This window comes from Hetaerina americana, unplaced genomic scaffold (assembly GCF_022747635.1).
Source record: "Hetaerina americana unplaced genomic scaffold, ioHetAmer1.1.p SCAF_13, whole genome shotgun sequence".
Classification (NCBI taxonomy): Eukaryota; Metazoa; Arthropoda; class Insecta; order Odonata; family Calopterygidae; genus Hetaerina; species Hetaerina americana.
In genome coordinates this window covers 10,732,199-10,751,710 of record NW_027286403.1, presented here as the reverse complement: position 1 = coordinate 10,751,710, position 19,512 = coordinate 10,732,199, and the positions used below count along the sequence as shown (strand labels likewise).

Genomic DNA, 19,512 nt, shown 5'->3' with positions numbered 1-19,512 from the left:
TAAGCTCCAACATTTCACTTTCCAACCGACCTTCCTGCTGTGGTTGTCTTGAATTTTAGATTACATATCATCAATGCCTACATATTTATGATCTGAATCTACATCAACGGAAGTTGGCGAATTGGTTCTTCTTTTCCCGAGGCAGTGTCTAATTCCGTTATTTTATAATTGCTATCTCCTTATATCTTCAGGGATTTACCAAGTAAAAATGACCCTGACACGTTATTTGAATCATATATTAGTTATTATTAAACTCCTCTTCCTGAAAAAATAAATTATTTTCGCGTCACAGTCATTCCTTGCTCCCAAATTAAATTTCACGACCTCTCTTCGTCCACCCACCAATAACTCATTACTACCAAGAATTTTCTTTCATGAATACTTTCATATTTTCCTTGATTTCTATATAGTGGTCGGTATGACTGGACATGGATTACGACTATTGGTATATTCCTCTATGCATCTATCTGAAAAGTGAGCATATTAAATAACCTGCATTCTACCTGTATACTGTTAATACCGTCCATCCCAATTCCATGCTCATTCCTATGGTTGCTACCCGTCGTTTTTTTTCTTCTTTACCACACATCACTTAGTTTCATCGCTCTCAAAGTCTCCGTTGCCTATGTTATTTCACACTCCCCTCTCATTTTAATATTTCCCTTCTCCAAACCCGGTAAGATATTCTTAACTTCGCTCTCCTCACTGATATCCTAAAATCTCTCGTCTATTATCTTAAAGCCGCCAATCTGCTGTGTGTGTGTGTGTGAAAGCTCTTCTGCTGCTGCTAGCACGTCTGCAGAAGTTTGACTACGACCGCAGAATCCATACCTCCTTGCCGTCGGCTGTACGGCTGCATTGCCGACGGCGCGGCGCCCCGGAGGCCCCATGCACCCGTAATCGCCAGGATTCATGATTACAATTTTTCCGTCCACTATGATTCCATGAGAAAATCATTGACTTGGTTCCCCGAAGTTACCTCAACGCATAACCAAGCCCCATGTGGACATGGCCGGATTATTATCGTTAGAGGGTCTCCGCAACCGCCTCCCCGCTGCGTGGATACGCTGCGAGGACTGTCAATAGACCAGCTCCCAAACTTTGATATAGCTGTCTGGCGTGGGTAGCCGTACGTAGGGCACTTGTAATTGCAACTACTGGTAAGTTTGCAGGGGCCATCGGAAAAAGCAAGCCTTTCTACCCCATGATGATCATAGTTTATAGATAATTGGCGGCCTAGTTATAGCATCTATGCCATATGAGGAGTTTCTTCATTTCCTATATGAAAATAATACATCAACATAATACCCTTCGTTCTATTTTCAAAACTATTGCTTAAAGACGTTGGGATGTTTTCATTACACTATATCCATCGCATTTTGTGAAAATAAGGTTACCCGTGTAATTCTTCGTAGAGTAAGTACGTATTTGTTTTGCTGGCGATAGATACTTCACCCCTTGGCTCAGCATTTTCAAGACGGATAAAAAGAGATATGAAAACGTGGTTATTTTTAAGGACACTAAAACAGTTGTTTTTCGTCAATTCCGTCAAGGAAATAGGTACGCATATAAAATTTCGAACGCGAAGAACAAACGTGACACGTTTTACAAGAGAGTTGTAGAAGCTCCAGGGTTACCGTATGTTGAATTTTCTCTGATTATTCTGCAGTGAGTGCAGAGAAAGTGAGATCATTGGCCACTTATTGGGTTTTAAAATGGTAATTTTAAAAAACCATTCACGGTTGGTGGTCTCTCGTGGATAGCCTGGATGTTTCTGAATACTCATCCACCGTGTGTCGAGCAATTAGGGCGATTCGGCAGTTCTTAAATTGAAGGGTTAGCGAAGAAAATTTACACTGGGCTTTAAGAACTAGTCATAAGAACCTTCACAGTTCGGGCAACTGGGTTTAACAACTAGGAGTGTTTTTTTTTAGAAACTGACAATATTTCTGAAGTCTCTTTCATTACGGGGTTAGCATTCATTTGGGCATAATCTATATGTTCGTCAATACGTAACGACCACTTATTATAATAAAAGTTGATCGTTGAAATTAGCATTTTTATTAGCTTGAAGTAAGTAATGACTGGTGAGTTGGCCAGTGCACTGGCTTCCCACCCAACGGATCGAGGTTCAAATCGCTGAGGTAGCAGGATTTCTTTCAGTGGTATCAAGATTAAAATTTGGGACGCTATAGTGTCCGTATAATAATTATCGGCACTGGTTCACTGTAGCCTCAACGGAGCGGTGGATGGGGGTCCGACCGGTCAGTTCAGAGGGGTCCCCCACCACTCAGGCGCAATTTAGTTCAGTCGCCTCCGGGCATGCGTTGAGACAGAAGGTGGTTTTTGTGACGTGTAATTGTTTGTGGTATCGTCACGCCAGCATGGAGCGCACCGTCGAGCAACGCTACGCTGTGAATTTTTGCGCTAAACTCGGGTATTCCACGTTGAAGACCATTGAACTCATTAAACAGGCTTATGGGGATGATACCTTAACCCGCACAAGAGTTTTTGAGTGGCACAAAATATTTAAGGAAAGCCGGGAGCTCGTCGAAGACCGCGTCGGACACCCCACGACCGCTCGAATCGATGCTCAGGTGGCCAAATGAAAAACGTTTTGGGCTCTGACAGGCATTTAACCATCGCCCTTATCAGTGAGGAGACCGGCCTTTCAGTCAGAACCGTCCACACCATTGTAACAGAGGATCTTGCGATGAGGAAAGTGTGCGCGAAGCTGGTGCCGAAGGTCTTGAGCGAGGAACAAAAACTATTGCGGGTGGAAATTTTGCAAGAAATTTTGGACAGCGTCCAGGAAGATGAAGATTTTCTCGATAACGTTATTACCTCAAATGATAGCTCAAAAGGAGCTCAAAGGATATCAGTTCGACTCCATCGAGGCGGTTCAAGCAGCGACGACAGAGGCTCTCAATAGTTTTCCGGAAACCGACTTCCAGCTGGCTTTTGAAGAGTGGCCGACGCGCCGAGCTAAGTGTGTCGATGCAGGAGGAATGTATTTGAAGATTATTAAGTAATTGTAATGACAACTGCAATAAATTTTGATTTTTGGAACCAGTCCCGATACTTATTGTACGGACCCTGTATGTGGAGAGCACATTGAGTGGAGTGAATTTTCTGTCTGATGGAACATCCATCTGAAAAATTTCTCCTGAAGCAGTAAACGGCTCTCAAGAGTATCTAAAAGTTTATCAAGCTTGATGTAGAATCATGTCATATACCAATTGGCATTTGGCAGCAATAACAGGTTTATAGTTAACATTTGATTGTATCAATGCTTTAGTTATTTGTGCATTGTATTTTTCCAGTTTAAGAAAGCTTTACTGTCTTGAGCAATATGGACAACAATGCTTTTAGTCATGTAAATATTAAAGGAAACTTGCTGAATAAATTATTTAGTAGATATTCGACCAAGAGAGGGTAGTTATATTTCTTTGGGGAAGTGAATGGATTTTTTTTATCTAAAACTTTTCATTAGACATAAAAGTTATGATCTAGGGTTAGATTTATGTCCATGTGACTATTGGAGTCATGTGATGAGGAAAACTTTAAGTAATGCATTTTTCTCATAGTAATTTCACTTGCATAACTCTTGATTACAGGGAAACCCCAGCAGGTGACATTGGCATCTGTACCCCCAGTTGAACCTCCACCTTCCACCCCACAGTTAAATTTCAACAACTACTCTTGGTCCAACCCCTCCATATCAGACCGCTTTTCTACCCCTACAGCTGATGAAGATGAGAACAAGGTGGAGACAAAAGAACAAGGAAAGTCAGCCGAAGATGCAGAGTGTTCTATCCAAGAGTATGAGATTATGAAAGTAAGTTTACATCATTATGCCAGTAAAGAAATCCATTTCTTAAGAAAATCACCTAGTACAAAACAGTTGATAACAATTTAATAGCATAGCAAAAAGAAACTGAATCTTAAATTAAGCATAAAGTATGATGCCTTGCTATTATAATCATGGTAAAACAAATATATTGTTTCCAATTAAATTGCAAACAAAAGCTGGGTGGATTTAAATTAATCTTGACCACTAAGAATGAATTTTCACCTCAATCACTCAATTTTATATAAAATCACTCAGAGATTCCCTTTGAGGTATTTCACTAAGCTTGTATGATCACATTGAGGGACTTGAAGATAGTATTTATTCCAAACAAATTTGACATGATTATTAAAAGTAAATTTTTCTGTAATGAAACACAATGATAGTTGAAGAATTTTCCTAAGGTTCACTTGAAATAAAAACTCACTTTCTCATGTGTTTAAATTTCATGATGCTGAATTAAGAAAATTGGATTGATAACACAATAAGTATTACTCAGTATTTGAGGGTCATTCAAGAATGGTAGAAAAAAATCTATTGTATTAAATGGTTTCAAGCTAGCCCAACCTATAGACCACTCTTAATGGTTAGGTTTAGGGTAGACACATGTCAATACCTAGTTTCTCTACACCCTTCCTTCTCTCAGCAAAAATACTATCAACACATCCTCTGGTGCCTGTAGAAGCAAACAGCCACAGCTATAAGTTATCGTTAAATGACTAATACTGTGTGCTGCTAACATAAAAGGAGTTCTGTAAATTTTCCAACACCTGGAGTGATGAGAGAAGCAGCAGGTCTGTGTAGAATGAATGGAACAGAAGCTAGAAGGAGGACTATTGTCAAGTAATGAAAAATCAATTCAAAAAATCCTGAGGTGATAAATAAAGAAAAGTAGAAGTTTCACCAGAGGTAAAATTTTGTGGATCTGTGAAAATGGGATACAAAAGGATCAAAAAGTAGAAGAAATAAAAAGCTTGGCACAGGTTGAGAAGTTAGTAAAATTAAAGGGATCAGCAATGGAAGCAAGCAAAATATGAGCTTTTACCTAAATATGGAATTTTCCAAGATATTCTGTTACTACGGATCATTTTAGTAACAAATTATGGGCTCTGCTTCTCCAAAAAATTCTCCTTTCCAATCCATTTTGTTTCTTCTTCATTCCATATTTTCTTGCCACAACTCTTTCCAATTCTTAACTATTTTATTTTACCTTTGTGATGATATATTCAGTAAAAATGAAATATCTAAAACATGCACGATGGTTTGCACTTTTTCTGGTAAAATTCTCATGGGATACCACCAAGTAGAGCGTCTCTAGAGTGAAAGGTTCAGCAATTGAAGAAGCTACAAATATTTTGAGGTAAGGAAATCAACCTAAAAAAATAAATTATAACAAGATGGGAAAGATTGATTGGAGAAAAACAGAAAATGTTAGTGGGTAGGGGAAATAGAGACTCCATCAGGAAGAAAATTTTGACTGAAAATTAGCAAAAGGCAGGGAAAACTAAATTGTCTCATCTATTGGGAGAAACCCCATATCCCCATAAGATAACTCATAGTGCCTGGATAATAAAATGGAGGCTTTATGCCAGATGAAGTGATGGATCCTCAAAAATATTTGAGGATTTAGAAGAAGACTAGAGACCCTTAAAATGTGTTAGGGTGAAAAGAAAATATCTCTGCACTTAAAGAAGAAGGGCAGTGATAGATGATAATCTGCTTTCCATTTTTAATTATTTTCTCCCTGCACCTCACTTAAGAATTGAAACAGAATTTTAATTCCTCAAAGGGCAACTTTGAACTGCTAGCAGTAAAAATGAGTTAAATTAAGTTTACAGACATTTGGTAAGTGACAAAATGATATCCTGGCTCTAACCATGTCTTGTCCTGATTTCAGCAAGAAAAAGTAAAAAAATGATTGAGTGGAATTATTCTTTTCATTTACAGGATAACCTTTTGCTTTATAATCATGCAAAGTTGATGGCAGAGGATAACCGGAGCTCTGGGAAAGAATATTTAGTGAGCATTATGTTCAGCCATTATGATCAGAACAATGATGGGGCACTGGAAAGAGATGAACTTGATGAGGTACTGTGGGTGACATTATTAGAGTTTAAAAAATTTCTCTGAAATTTTACTTGTCTCCCCTACATTGTTTTATCAATGTAAAATGACTTGTTTATTTTTTTACTTAAACTTTGAAAAATATAGTCTAGAATTTAATAAGCCCTTATATTATAAAGGTGGCACATTCATATTTGTTGTCTACCTCTTCAATATGTGACAGACTTTCACTTTAAATATTTTAATTTAATGATTAGTGAGAATATCCATGCATTTCATGTTCTATGATGATTATTAATTAATTCTTTCTTCTACAGATTTCTGAGAAAGAACACCTCAATCAGCTTGCTAAGGGATGTACCTTAGGAGATATGCTGAACTATGATGATAGTGACAATGATGGCCACCTGAATATTAATGAATTTTATATGGCATTCAGTAAATTATACAGTAAGAGTCATTCTGTTTTACCATTTTATCTTATTTTTGATAGTTAAAATATTTTACTCTAGGAAAATCCTTAAGTTACTCACCATTTTAGAGTAATTTATTTAAATATAAATCTCTCTAGTTAGCCCTTTAGTTCCAGGGAGACTTTGGTTTCTCAACAGTTTTTATGGTGATAGATCATTTGAATGATTAAATTAAAATTCCCTACTTCCACAGTCAATTCTCAAGGGCATAGTGCAATGGCTTTATTTTTCTTAGTTATTGCATATTCTTAAACTTGTAAAAGATTTACATTTTGCCCTTATTACTTAGACTAATGTAGCTAACAATCTTACTTGGGAAAAATATTTAGTGTTTGAGTTCTTAACAGTGATTATTATTTCTTACCCATAAGTCTTTTTCAATTTCTGTGAGGGGTCTGGTTGGTGCAGGTGCTAAGATCCAAGGTTTCCCACCCCAAGGGTTTGAATCCCTGTGGTGGCAGAATTTTTCAGCTGTATCCTGATCCCTAATTGGGTTGTGGAGGGCACTTCAACTGGTGTATGCTGTCTGTCAGATGGGACATTAATCTGTGGATACCTTAGAGCTTTTCATTAAGAGTAGGCTAATGCTATCACTGGGTTTCTCTCCACCCATCCCCCAATCTCTGAAAAATCATACCTCTGCCAGAGTACTAACCTGTTCCTAAAGGTAAAAATAACCTCAGTTGTCAGTTTCCTCCCCATATTAACTTCTAATGCAGTTTATTTTGGCTGACCAAACTCAAGGTTTAGTAAATGTTAATGGGTGAAGTTTATTAACCAATATTCTTGCATCCATAATAATTTCATGGAATTCCTAATTAAATTTTGTTTATCAGGAATTAAAATGAACATGATAATTTTTTCAAACTTATCTTAACTTTTATAGCTTTCTTAATATTTTCGTATTCTTTTTTTTTATTATTTCGCATCTTTATTGATTCATGTGCATTATTTACTATCAAATTAGCATGTGACTTCACTTTCTTAACTTTGGATTTGTTTCAGTCAATAGATTATAATCACTATTTTAGTCTGAAAAGAACACTTCAGTGTGTAACTAGTCAAATGCTTCATTCTTGAATATGCAAAGTAGTTGAACTTGATGACATGATCACTATAGTAAATGCAGCTAATTTAGGAATTTTGCTGAGAGTTAATAATGCATATACAAGATGTAAGCCTCATCAGCTGAAATTATACCATAAGTTTTTCATTAACATCATTTCTAATATACGAGGTAAATCTATAAAATCGTTTCCTAAATTTTATGAACTTTGCATAAAGACAAGCTATATTAGCAAATATTTTGATATAACACTTGATAAAAAATTATGGAGTTACTGCATTTTGTTCACCCCTAACAATTGGCACCAAAATATGGCAATGCTGATTTAGCTGATGCAAAAAGGTTATCCTAATACAATGTGCACTATTTATAAATTATTTTATGATAATTATTTATGCACATGCATAATTTGGGATCAGAGTTTGTTAAACCAATCTCTCTTGCACTTTGTAGCAACATAAATCTTACACGGCACAGCTACCTGCTTGCATGACATTGGCTTTGGCTCAAATGTAATGAATTTAGAAATGAATATGTGAAAAATGAACAATGATAGACTACATGGACTATATGGAATTGCTTGTATCATTATTACATCAAGCTTAATTATAGATTTGCTCATTTCTTTTCAGTAAGATACTGATTTAATTGCATTTGGCTTGCAGGCTGGAATTAGAATTTAAATTTTGAGTCACAGTAAGCTAAGCAATGCCTGCATTAATTTTGATTTCCTGTGAAAGGTACTGGATGAAAAGGTTCTGGAAACACAGTGGATCCCTATATCTTTTTAGAATAGTCATAAGAAGTTCTTCAACCACACTAAACTTTGGACTAGAGGGATATAAATAATGGGCAATCCTTATTTGACGGTTTTCAAATTTGTTTTATCACAGCATATCAAGACCTCAAAAAATCATTTCCATGATCAGGTTCTGTGATAATTGTATGTAAAACTGAACTTTATCCAGTAGTTTTCATGTCTATCTTGTTGAAGCCAAATATTTAATACTGTATTTATTTTCAATGAAATTTAGAGTACTTGAATGATAATCACAATGAATGTTTGATATATTAGTTAGTTAGTTAGTAGGTATTAGTATTTTAAGGACACTTTCTGATTTCACCCCATTTACGTATGTAAATAATGTTGCAGTAAACTCTTTTCCGTTTGGAGGTGTGTCCGTGGTCTCCCTGGACAAGGCCCTAGAAGTTAACCATTTATCCGCACGAGTGGGTGACAACGTTGAAATCAAGTGTGATGTAACAGGAACACCACCACCACCGATAGTGTGGCGACGTCATGGTGCTGACCTTGCAGCGCTTGTAGAAAGTACTGCAGCTACCACAGTGGCTGCTGATGGCGAGATCAGAGTCTTTTCGGATGGATCTCTTTATCTTACCCGAATTCAACTGGTACATGCTGGAAACTACACGTGCCATGCACAGAGGAATAAGGATGTTGTGCAAACTCATGTGCTCACTGTGCACAGTAAGTTATCTCTATTGCCATGCTGTTGCATGGAAAATAATTTGCATCTCTGATATTAAGGTTTTTCATTCTTACCAGCTTACCACAAATACTGGTATGAAAAATGTTCAAAATAATGAAACTTCTCATTTAAATTCAAGCTAAATAGCAAATTCTCCAATGAAATCATTCTTGGAAAAGCAAAATCAAAAATTTAGTCCTCCTCCCAGTCTTTTAAACTGCCGTGAACTTTTCACAGTGTTTAGACCTTTGGCAATCAAGTGGGATATATGAAATATATTTAAATACTATGATTAATGTTACACTTGAATGGTTGGTTAAATTTTCAGCTCATATTATATTATGAGAAAAATAATTTTGGGTAAAAATGCATTTGGTCAATTAAATTAACTAGCATAATTTTTTAACAAAAGAAGTAAGTTATATTAAAATATGCATATGATTTCTAATCCAAGCACCAAACCATTTAGATAATAATATATGGATAACCTTCCTCAGCTCAGGATGATTTGAAATTTATGCCCTTGAGACATATAGATGGTAAGCAATGAGAATTTGAAAGACATTCTTAATGAAGCATTGGTTGAATAGGGGATTTCCCTTTTTTTCAGGACTTCTTAAACTTTTACTGTAGGTACTGAATATGTGCATGCTTTGAGTGTAGGTATTATGATTCAATCATATTTTCACTTATTTGCAGCCATTCCAGAAGTCAAGGTCACTCCCAAAATTCAATCCAGAAGACCTGGAGAAGAAGCAGCAATGTTCTGCCATGTGGTCGGAGAGCCATTCCCAAAGGTAGATGGGGTTAATTCATTATAAATACTATGTGCGTGAGCTATTTGTCATTAAAATCAAATCTACAAATTTAATTTTTAATGATGAATTTTTTATAATGCATATGTTTGCCATAATTAGTAGTCAATGTTTTTTCATCTTTCATTTTTAACGTATGGTATTTGTTTTCCTATAGTCCATTTAGTGATAATTTTATATTTATTATGCCAACCCAGGAGTATTTAATTTTCATACAAATATGTATATATTCTTATAATTATAGTAATATTCTTAAATTTAAAATATGTACGAGCTAATTACATTAAATACAATCGAACCAATGATGCAAGCGTAGAACTAAAGTCAGTTGGACTAAACCTGTATCATAAATTGCCACAGAAGTACAGAGACATAACTCAGTTTAAAGGACAAAAAAAACATTCCAACCTGAGAAACATTACTAAATATTACATACAAATATTCCCTATGTATATGTAAAAATGACGTGCGTATTTTTCCTCCATACATGAATTCTTTTCTGTATTAATGCTGGATTCCTATTTTTTATGATGTACCTTTCATTGCTGTTGTACATTAACCATTGGAATTGTAAAATTATTGTTATTACAGAAACCAAATATGTTTAATTTATGTACATTTAAACAAAATATATTGATACTCAACATTGAAATTAATTATATGTAATAATAACAATGATACATTTTTCTTTAGGTTGAATGGTTGAAAAATGACGAACCATTGAAAATAGATGTACCTAATAAGTATGAAATAATTGGCAATGGTACTGAATTGCAAATTCATAACATTGCTTATGCAGACACTGGTGCATATATGTGCCAGGCTACAAATGTTGGCGGAATGACAAGAGACATTTCTTCTCTGGTTGTGCAGGAAGACCCAACTCCAAGTAGGCAAATTTTCTCGTTACAATTTTTCTTAAAATCCTCTTTAGGTATTCATATATTTGTCCACAGGTACTATGGGAATATTTATCATAATAACCATACTCATATACTAAAATAATAACTACCAAGAAAAAATATGATCTTGTTGTCACCCCTTCAAAGTACAAGCCCTCTTTCAAGCTTATTATATTATTAACTCCATGGCATTTAAAAATAACTTTAAATATTTCTTCTAAATAATTTCATTAATTTATTGACATTTGATCCTAACAGCTGCACCAAATGAGGAGCGTAGATTCTTTTCATTCCATGACTGGGGAGTTTCTGTCTATGAGCCAACAGCCTGTAGATTGTATCACCAGATTCAAGCCACTGATATTATTCCAGGAACTCAGGTAGCTAAATACATACTATTATTATTAAATAATACTATTACTATTACATCTCTTTAAATCTACAATAAAGCTCTGAATACTAATTCCTTTATTTATTGCAGGAGTATGTATGTGGTGACAAGGGGGTAAATTGTAGCTGGGGGCAGGCTATAAATGTAGCCAATCGCTATGTTTATGTCACTCAGCCTAAAAAAGATCGGGTCCTTGTCATCAGTAAAATTCAAATGGTGGTTGTTGATGTGAGTAGGAAAAAGTAAACTTTTGTATTTATATATTATATTTTTATCTGCCCATATGGAATAACATTAGCTAATGAATGCCTGTAACAACTAATTAATAGAGAGAAGATTTATTTAAATGATATTATTTTGTACCATAATATATAAGAAAAGTGGTAGATTCATAGAAATGCTATAAATATGCTCACTGCTACAATTCGGATATTGATATTCTGACTTATATTGAACAGCTCTGAATTCTGGATGTATCAGAATGCAGTACTTCTATATTGGTTCAAAAATATACGTCTATTTCCCTGAGATTTCACCAGGGCACTCAGAATAATTAACCAAGTTAAGCTATTAAACCTTTTAAGGGTGACATTAAACGTTCTCTTTTGTTTGCCATTTCTCTTCCTTCATCCCAGCTAGATGTCCAGAAAGTTTCCTGTTTCATTTTTCGCTTATTCTGGTACATGGGGAGGCTCTCGGGTAATTTAGAGGGTGAAAAGAGAGTAGTTTGAAAAAGATGTAGCTGGGGATAGTAAGAGTGGTATTGCTAGTTTTTGTTGTCCCATAATTAGTAGTCAAAATCTAGCCAATAGACCAAGGGATTTGCAGGCTGGGTGATCAGTGCACCCAAAGTAAATGCTCTACTGCCCTCAGGCACCCTTTTAAATCAAAAAATTCTATTCAGGCAGTCCAAAACATGCATCTAACAGACTCTTTCCTTTCTCTAACATCAAATTTTTCTGTAATTATTTCATTCCTATAATGAAGGGCAAGAACTTATGAATTAATTTTCATTAAGTCCCTGAGGCAAATGTGAATGCTTTATTTTGTACCTACCCTGGCTTTAAGATAAAAAGCATCATGTTTCAGTAACCATATGGGTCCTTTCCCTTGGTGCTGGGAAGAAAAATTGCAATTCATGTCCAAAAAATATTCAACATTTGCTCAGGTGAAACAATTTTACTCAAGAGGCCCATTTTGTAAGTTTGGATCCAAAGAGATATGGAAACTTATCTTGGATCCTTGTACAGAATCCATCATCAGCTGGGATGAAGGAACCAACTGATTTGAACTTCCAGGAAGTCAGCAATGAAATTGTAACTCTATCATCATGTTTTCTACTTCCCTACTTCTGTTGCCCCAACTTTTTGGGTGTCATGGTGGGGAATTGTTACATAATAGTGAATAGGAGTATTAGCAACCATATTAAGAGTAGTGGCCAATGGTGGCTCTACTTGATTATCGTCAAACTAAGGGCGGCTGTATATCATGAGGCAATGCAACATCAGAGCGTCAGATACACAGAATTGGTTGGCCAAAGTGCTCCTGGGTATACTACATGGAGGCTTTCCTTTCATGGCCTATTTTTATTGGTTACCAAATAATTGTAAACTAAGTAAAAACCATTGAGTTACACAGTTATTTATTATTTTGTGGTATATTACTGATGTGCGATGAGCCTTGGAAGAGTTCTGTTTGAATTTGCATGCCTAAAAATGAAAAAGTAAATGCCACATCTTTCATTATCAATTAAAATTGTTGATACTTGTATAATCAAATCACCATGCATTTTTAGCTTCGCCAAGATTTTGGAGTCTGTTTTATGTTTTTGGGTAACTTATGGTGGGGTATTATCTCAGACAACAGAGCTTGTGAATTAAGGTCACTGTATAGTAAGTTATGTAACATATACTTATGTTGTATCAGATTATGAGATATAGTGTATATTAAATACTACAGTTGCTTACTGCAAGCCATAGTGCTAAATATTATACTGAAATATTAGTGGAGATGTCATGTACATTTTACCTACTAATCATTTGCATTACCTACTATCATTTGCATGAATACCTACTACACTAACCTTTACACATATTAGAATAAGTCCAATTGAATTCAGAAAAACTTCCAGAGCAGAATTAATTTCATCTGTATCTTAATGTTGCAAAAGCAATTTTGTCCGGGGAATGGGATAATACTAACTTAAATTTATAATTATTACCTTTAATTTGATCTGTATTTTTAAATTTTGAATTGTTTCATAGGTATAAATGATTGCCTTTTGTTTTCAATTTCTTTTTCCTAGCATATATTGACTCTACAAATGAAACTCCCTGCACTAACTTTGTACTAATGATTTTCACCAAATGCTTTCATTATAAATAATAAAATTTAAAAATCAATTTTTAGGTTGTTGTGACTGATAAATATCCAGTTGAACTTCATCATGTTCCACCATTGGATCAAGTGTGGGTTCTCAATTGGAGGAGTGAAACCAACCATGGAATTAAGACTATTCAAATTATTCGTGATGCCGCTCAGAAGCGCAAGCATCATACCGTGCACCCAGAACCGATTGATGGGCAGTTTGACCTTGTGAAAGGTCTTTTCATGCCTCCTGTGCAGGTAATTCCGAATATTCTAGTGATTAATTTTCCCAATGCAGTGGATGGGAGGAAGTAGCTCTTATTTGGATATGCTAGCAATTAGCAGGTTATGCTCGGAGTTTAGAGCGTTGGTAATTATATGACCATCTTTTACCCCATTGTTATCTGCTTACACTAAATATTTACAAATTTACACAATTTTTAGTAGTACATCGTACATTACAACTTTTATTGAATGAAATTTAGTCCTGAAATGTTATCTTCTCTTTCGTATGATGAAATTGTGTTGCATGAGTTATTTATAAATTGGAGCAAAAGGTGTACTCATTATTTTGATTAAAAAATTACTAATACCAAATCTAACTGGAAATCTTGGAGGCAAATGCATGGAAAATAGTATAAATGGGTAGAAAATGCTAAAAAAAAGACACTTATCATGAAATGAAATATATCCATTCAACATGATTGCCCTTCGTATGAAATAGTTGAAAATGTGGTGGGACTAAATCCTAGGTTGAAAATGATACTCTGAGGGGTTCTCTGGTATTTGGCCTCCCTGTGAATCCTTCACCTTCATCAGAATATATTTTACATCTTATTTGAGCTTACATCTTCAAATAAAATATTTTCCAAAGAGACAAGAACAAATGACCTCCACTTGGCCCAGGCCATGATAAAGAATCCTCCATTGAAATTCAACAGGTCACAGCAAAGGTTCTCTTCATGTGTAAAACCATAAAATATTTTTATAGCCACTTTTTTATATTACAATAGCATTTTATACACCCACCAACACAAAATGAAATATGAATTTGTGCCAACATTTTACACTGTGAAGTAGTAGCAATCCATATGATGCAAGTTGGCTTGGCAAGAATGTAAGCACCAAGCTTTTTTCTTGTAGTTCACTACACCCATTGACTTGTTTTTTTCAACACTTGAATTAGGGGTCAGAGGATCTCTGTAGCCACCCATAATGGTGAACATCTACATGTTGGAGATGAAAAGAAATCTCACAATTACTTTTCCATGGAACCTTTTTGCTGGCTAAAGACTGAGACATTTGTCAATTGGCCATATGGGAAATTGGACTTGAATAAATATCTTCAGCACCTGAACTTTTGACTCCCAGGATTAACTTCACCATGAAACTGAAGAGTATAAGTAACTTCCTTCCCAGGTCATTTTAGAGAACAAGAGAGAATATAGAAGCCTAAGGTATTCATTCTATGGAAAGAAGGTGTATATGGATAGATATCTACATGCATCTTCCCAACATCATCCCTCACATGAGGCAGAATTTCTAAAAAACCTGATGATTGAGCAGCCACCATTCAGATCAAGAATTCCTCCAGTTAATGAAAGAACACCTTGTTAAGATACATCAGAATGGCTAGAAGAGAAGGGAGGTCCAAAAAATGTCCTCTTAGAAAGATAGGTAGTCATCTTTATTTTGAGCCAAGATTGAGACTATGGGGTCTCTTCTACCACCTAACCCCTAAAAGTAAGAAAGTAACAAGAAGAGCAAGAGGAGGGGTAAATGTAAATCACCATTAGGAAACTTGCATCTTTTACAACCTTGTTACTGCTGAGGGATCTATTGAAAATGAATTCTTACAAAGCTCAAAATGGATTCAAAATGACATGATGCAGGAAAACTGCCTACCACCTACATAAATTCAAGGATAAATATTCTTGCACATACTTGAAGGAGTGCTCATATAGCTATCACACATTGGGCATACGGAAAAGTCAATCCATTGCAGATTGCAGGAAAACCAACAGCTCACAGACAAGAAGCTATTCTGTCTCCCTGATGTCTTGGAATATACTTGGTTGGAACCAAGTCATCTGGTGGTATTTGAGAAAGCAATATTAATCTGTAATAAAAGTTGCTACTAGCCCAGTCTTATTTGAGAAACAATAGATAGTGAAATACTCCAAAAATTATAATAGGGAATATAAGTTGTAAACTTTACACTGATTACTTGGTCACTTGTGCACTTAGACTGGGCTATTATTGTATCTTCCACAAATAACTTATTTTCAAGAATCAAAAAACATAGGAGAATGTCACTGCGTTGTAATACAATGTGCTCATGTATTATTCTGTGAAATTATATGATGGTAAACATAGATATTTCATTTGTGTTCTAAAATATTTACGTTTTGAGTCAATTAATGAAACATTCCACAAAACTTTCCAGGACATAACTCATACTTTTAAGTATGGTTATGTTACCCATACTAATCAGCGAGGACTTTTCAAGCTTGATTTGGCCAACATGCGGTATATCCGCAGCATTGATTTAACACCTTACAATTGTGTACCACGTGAGATACAGTTTTCAGCACTGTGTAAGTATATTTAAAGATAATACATGTGTTTCAAATAGGCTCTTGTATTAATAATTATATGAGTTCACTTCTTACATTTTTTCATTTGCAATTGTGTAATTTTATGAATGCAGATGGCTATGTTGTGATGGAGTGTGAGGAGCCAGTCACAGGACGCTCTACTGGACAAATACTTCTTGACCAATTAACAGATACTGTAGTGAGCTATCGCTCTGGATTATTTGGGAAACCTCGCATTTCTCCAGACAGCAGAATGGTGGTAACCCTTGATCGAGGACATCAAGGTGTTACACTGGTTGTCCAAGAAGTAACAGGTCAGCTAAAATATTTTGGAGTCAAATTTTTAAGAATCTCAGTGAATAAGACAAAATATGTGTTCCTCAAATTTCCAAAATAAGTATTTCAGTTTCTAATAATTTGAATTTAATTTCAGAAAATGGCCTTAAGTTTTCATTTGACGTTAAGACCACATTGAATGTCAGTGATATTACTTTTTATCCATCACAAACCACTCATGGATATGATTTATATGCAAGTGCTTCAGACAAGGAGGACATCCTTTTCTTGAATCTGGTGACAGGTAATTTCATTTTGAGTAACACTCTGTTTCAGCAAGTGTTAGTTTGCTTCATACAGATATCTTTGAAACATTCACCTACAAAAAATTCTTTGAAATTCCAGATAGTAATTCATTTCTTAAGATAATTCCTTGGATAAACAAAGGATTTTATTTTATTCCAGGGAAAGTAGAGATGATTACTGGTGTGGGGAAAGCCATGCAGGCATCTTTAGCACAGTGGGACAATCCAAACCGTCCCATTGCTGCCTCTGGCATCTTTGGTCACTACATGGTGACCCCTGCCAATGAAGCTTTATTTGTGGTGAATGGGGAAACACGCACCGTCAATTGTGAAATTGGTGGTCTAGTTCATCCCCGATCAGTCGTCTGGGTTACCATGCAGCTGCAGTGAACTCATGGGGCTGGGCATTCTAGGGACGGGAATGTATTTTGAAGAATCAGGAAGTAGGGCCACAATTGACAATGCGGATAGGGCTTAGTGAAATCCTTCTAAGGATGAGAAAAATGGTCAAGTGGAGAGACATTGCTGGATCGTGGAATGGATTGCTAGAAGAATGAAAAAAATGAGCTTATCAAAAATGGGTTATTACTCTTTCATCACTAAGATTTTTGGAAGTAACAGTCTATAGAATTTGACACTCCTTTTTATGCATTTCTTCAACCACTATATAATCAAGGAGTGACTAGTAGAAGGCTAGACCATTTTAAGTGTTACTACCAGAGCTTGAAGATCATGATGTTCAGGGAATGGAAATGAGAATTGATGATGCATTTGGTGATAAGATTTCATTCCTTTTAAGCCCCAGCTTCCCAGCCTCCATGACCACTTGTAAAAAGCCCATAAAGGCAAGAAAGATATAAAGGCATATTCTGTTAATAAGAGGTTTCCAACCTCTCATTACCCTATATGAGGGACCCATGATGTCCAACAGTTGGGTATGACTGATTCAGATATTTAGCAATTTGAAATTAGATGTTTATGTGTATAAACATCTCCAAAGAAATATTTGATGTGCATTCTAAGTCAAGGGGGAGGATTGGTATTTGAATTTTGGAAACTTATTACCTATTTCATTTTAACTGCCTGAATAATTATTTTGCATTATCTACATTTCACCTATTTATATTTCTGTACATTATTGTGGTAATTTATTTTGTAAAGTGTTGTGTCTATGTCACTAAAATCATGGTCTAGGTTTAAGAGCCATAAGTTATATCATGCATAATGAAACCTTTATTTAATTATAAATACCAACAACATTTCTTGGATACCTATAATGAGAATGCTTTTAAAAAGGTGCTTGTAGAGTCAAGTAAAACTAAAATTAATGACTCCTTTGGTATAATATGTTAATCCTTGTTTTCTGTATGAAATTTTTCTGATAAACACTACGCAATGGGCTTACAAATTTCCTTTACACTACTTTTGACACTCTTACTCCAGAAAAAATTATGATAGAGTGTTTATCACCAATTCATGTGTATCCTAAGCATATTTGCAAAAAAATACCCTGCTTTTATTATTGATAGATGATATCCATTTTTTTAAAGTTGGAGGATATTTTTAGCACACAAAAATATAAAAAATCAAACTCTGGCAAATTAAATGCTACTTTTATGGTTTAAGTAATATTTCTCTTGTTTTGATTAAAAACTTCATTGGAAAAAATATTCAAGTTTAATGAAAAGATATGGAACAAAGTATAGCAGTAGAGATGCAAGACAAATATTACAAAGGATGCCATTGAATTGGTGGAGCAAATATCTTCCTCACTATTGTAAAACAAAAGATGGGGTTAAATATATCCACATGCAGTTGGCTCTTTTTTGTACAATTTTTGTATCTTCCTGTATGCATATAAAAATGTCACAAGCCCATTTACTAGTAGAAACAAGTTAAGTCACTATCTGTGTAAATTTCATCTTAATAATTCACATGAAACAGTATTTTTCTTCGTGAAAATTATAGCTAATCATGTCTTTTCCATAATGAGGAGGAGCTGAGATAATATTTTTTAATGCGAAATAAATGGAAAGGTGATCTGAGACTTTAGATGGAAGCTTGACTATGTTAAATAAATTGTAATAAACATGAGTTGATGTATGGTAATATATGATGTGTCAATGCAACAGTATGTTTATTGATACCCTCTTAATACATCTTCCTTCCTACATTGGAACACATTATTTTGTGAATGTTGACTCCTCCATTGTTTCTCAGGCAGTTACAGAGTGGCCTCAGTTAATTATTATATTCTTAGCTTATTGTGTGTCTTAACTGGATTTTTGCAGTCTGCTTCAAGGAATCATTTTTCTGTATTTCTTATAACTGCATTTCAAGTAAATGAAGTTAATAAAATATGCTACGCACCTCTATGTAAAGCCAATGCAAGTGAAATCAATGAAAGGAGAAAAAATAAAAATGTTTAAAGCATGAAATCATGTTATTAAATACGATTTGACCGGGCTTCATGGAATCTAATATGTATATTAGGGGTTATAGAAATTATTTCATGATGGCATTATATCCAAATAAACCTTTTACGTTGCTAAAAGCTATCAATTAAGATTCACAGGTACCACCTATCATAGCTTCAAAAGAGTCTTTATATGGCCTGAGATTGGCTATGTGCTACACTTAGTTTTTTGTAGTGGGTATACATTGATCATCAAAAAAGGTTTCAAGATCAATAAGATTAGTGATAATTATCATTTAGATCATTATCACTAATCACTGATGGCTCCAGGTCTGAGGATCAGGGGTGCAAGATCCTGCGTGAAAAATTTGGGGAATCAGTTGATCGTGCTTCCAGAGAAACCTTTACTTTGACCTTGGGAGCTAAGGGCAAAGCAATAAAATTTGCTTATGTCATATGTGTTAGTGCTCTTCTGCCACCCTTTCCTTAAATATTTTCTC

At 35.1% G+C, this 19,512-nt stretch overlaps 1 protein-coding gene across 2 annotated transcripts in view; it reads left to right on the top strand.

The window, feature by feature from the left end:
* LOC139686085 (follistatin-related protein 5-like) overlaps nucleotides 1–19,085 on the top strand; it is a 1,155,593-nt gene extending 1,136,508 nt beyond the window's left edge. Inside the window, exons 6-18 of one of the 2 annotated variants that reach the window (XM_071583246.1) lie at nucleotides 3,618–3,838; nucleotides 5,798–5,938; nucleotides 6,232–6,364; nucleotides 8,628–8,942; nucleotides 9,643–9,740; nucleotides 10,452–10,647; nucleotides 10,919–11,040; nucleotides 11,142–11,279; nucleotides 13,461–13,676; nucleotides 15,865–16,015; nucleotides 16,129–16,329; nucleotides 16,449–16,595; nucleotides 16,757–19,085. In XM_071583246.1, the coding sequence (XP_071439347.1) occupies nucleotides 3,618–3,838; nucleotides 5,798–5,938; nucleotides 6,232–6,364; nucleotides 8,628–8,942; nucleotides 9,643–9,740; nucleotides 10,452–10,647; nucleotides 10,919–11,040; nucleotides 11,142–11,279; nucleotides 13,461–13,676; nucleotides 15,865–16,015; nucleotides 16,129–16,329; nucleotides 16,449–16,595; nucleotides 16,757–16,986 (2,309 nt within the window). In that variant the 3' untranslated portion in view covers nucleotides 16,987–19,085. Of the gene's footprint in view, nucleotides 1–3,617; nucleotides 3,839–5,797; nucleotides 5,939–6,231; nucleotides 6,365–8,606; nucleotides 8,943–9,642; nucleotides 9,741–10,451; nucleotides 10,648–10,918; nucleotides 11,041–11,141; nucleotides 11,280–13,460; nucleotides 13,677–15,864; nucleotides 16,016–16,128; nucleotides 16,330–16,448; nucleotides 16,596–16,756 lie in introns of both variants that reach the window. The other variant, XM_071583245.1, reaches the window with a different exon arrangement.
* The last annotated feature ends 427 nt before the right edge of the window (nucleotides 19,086–19,512 follow it).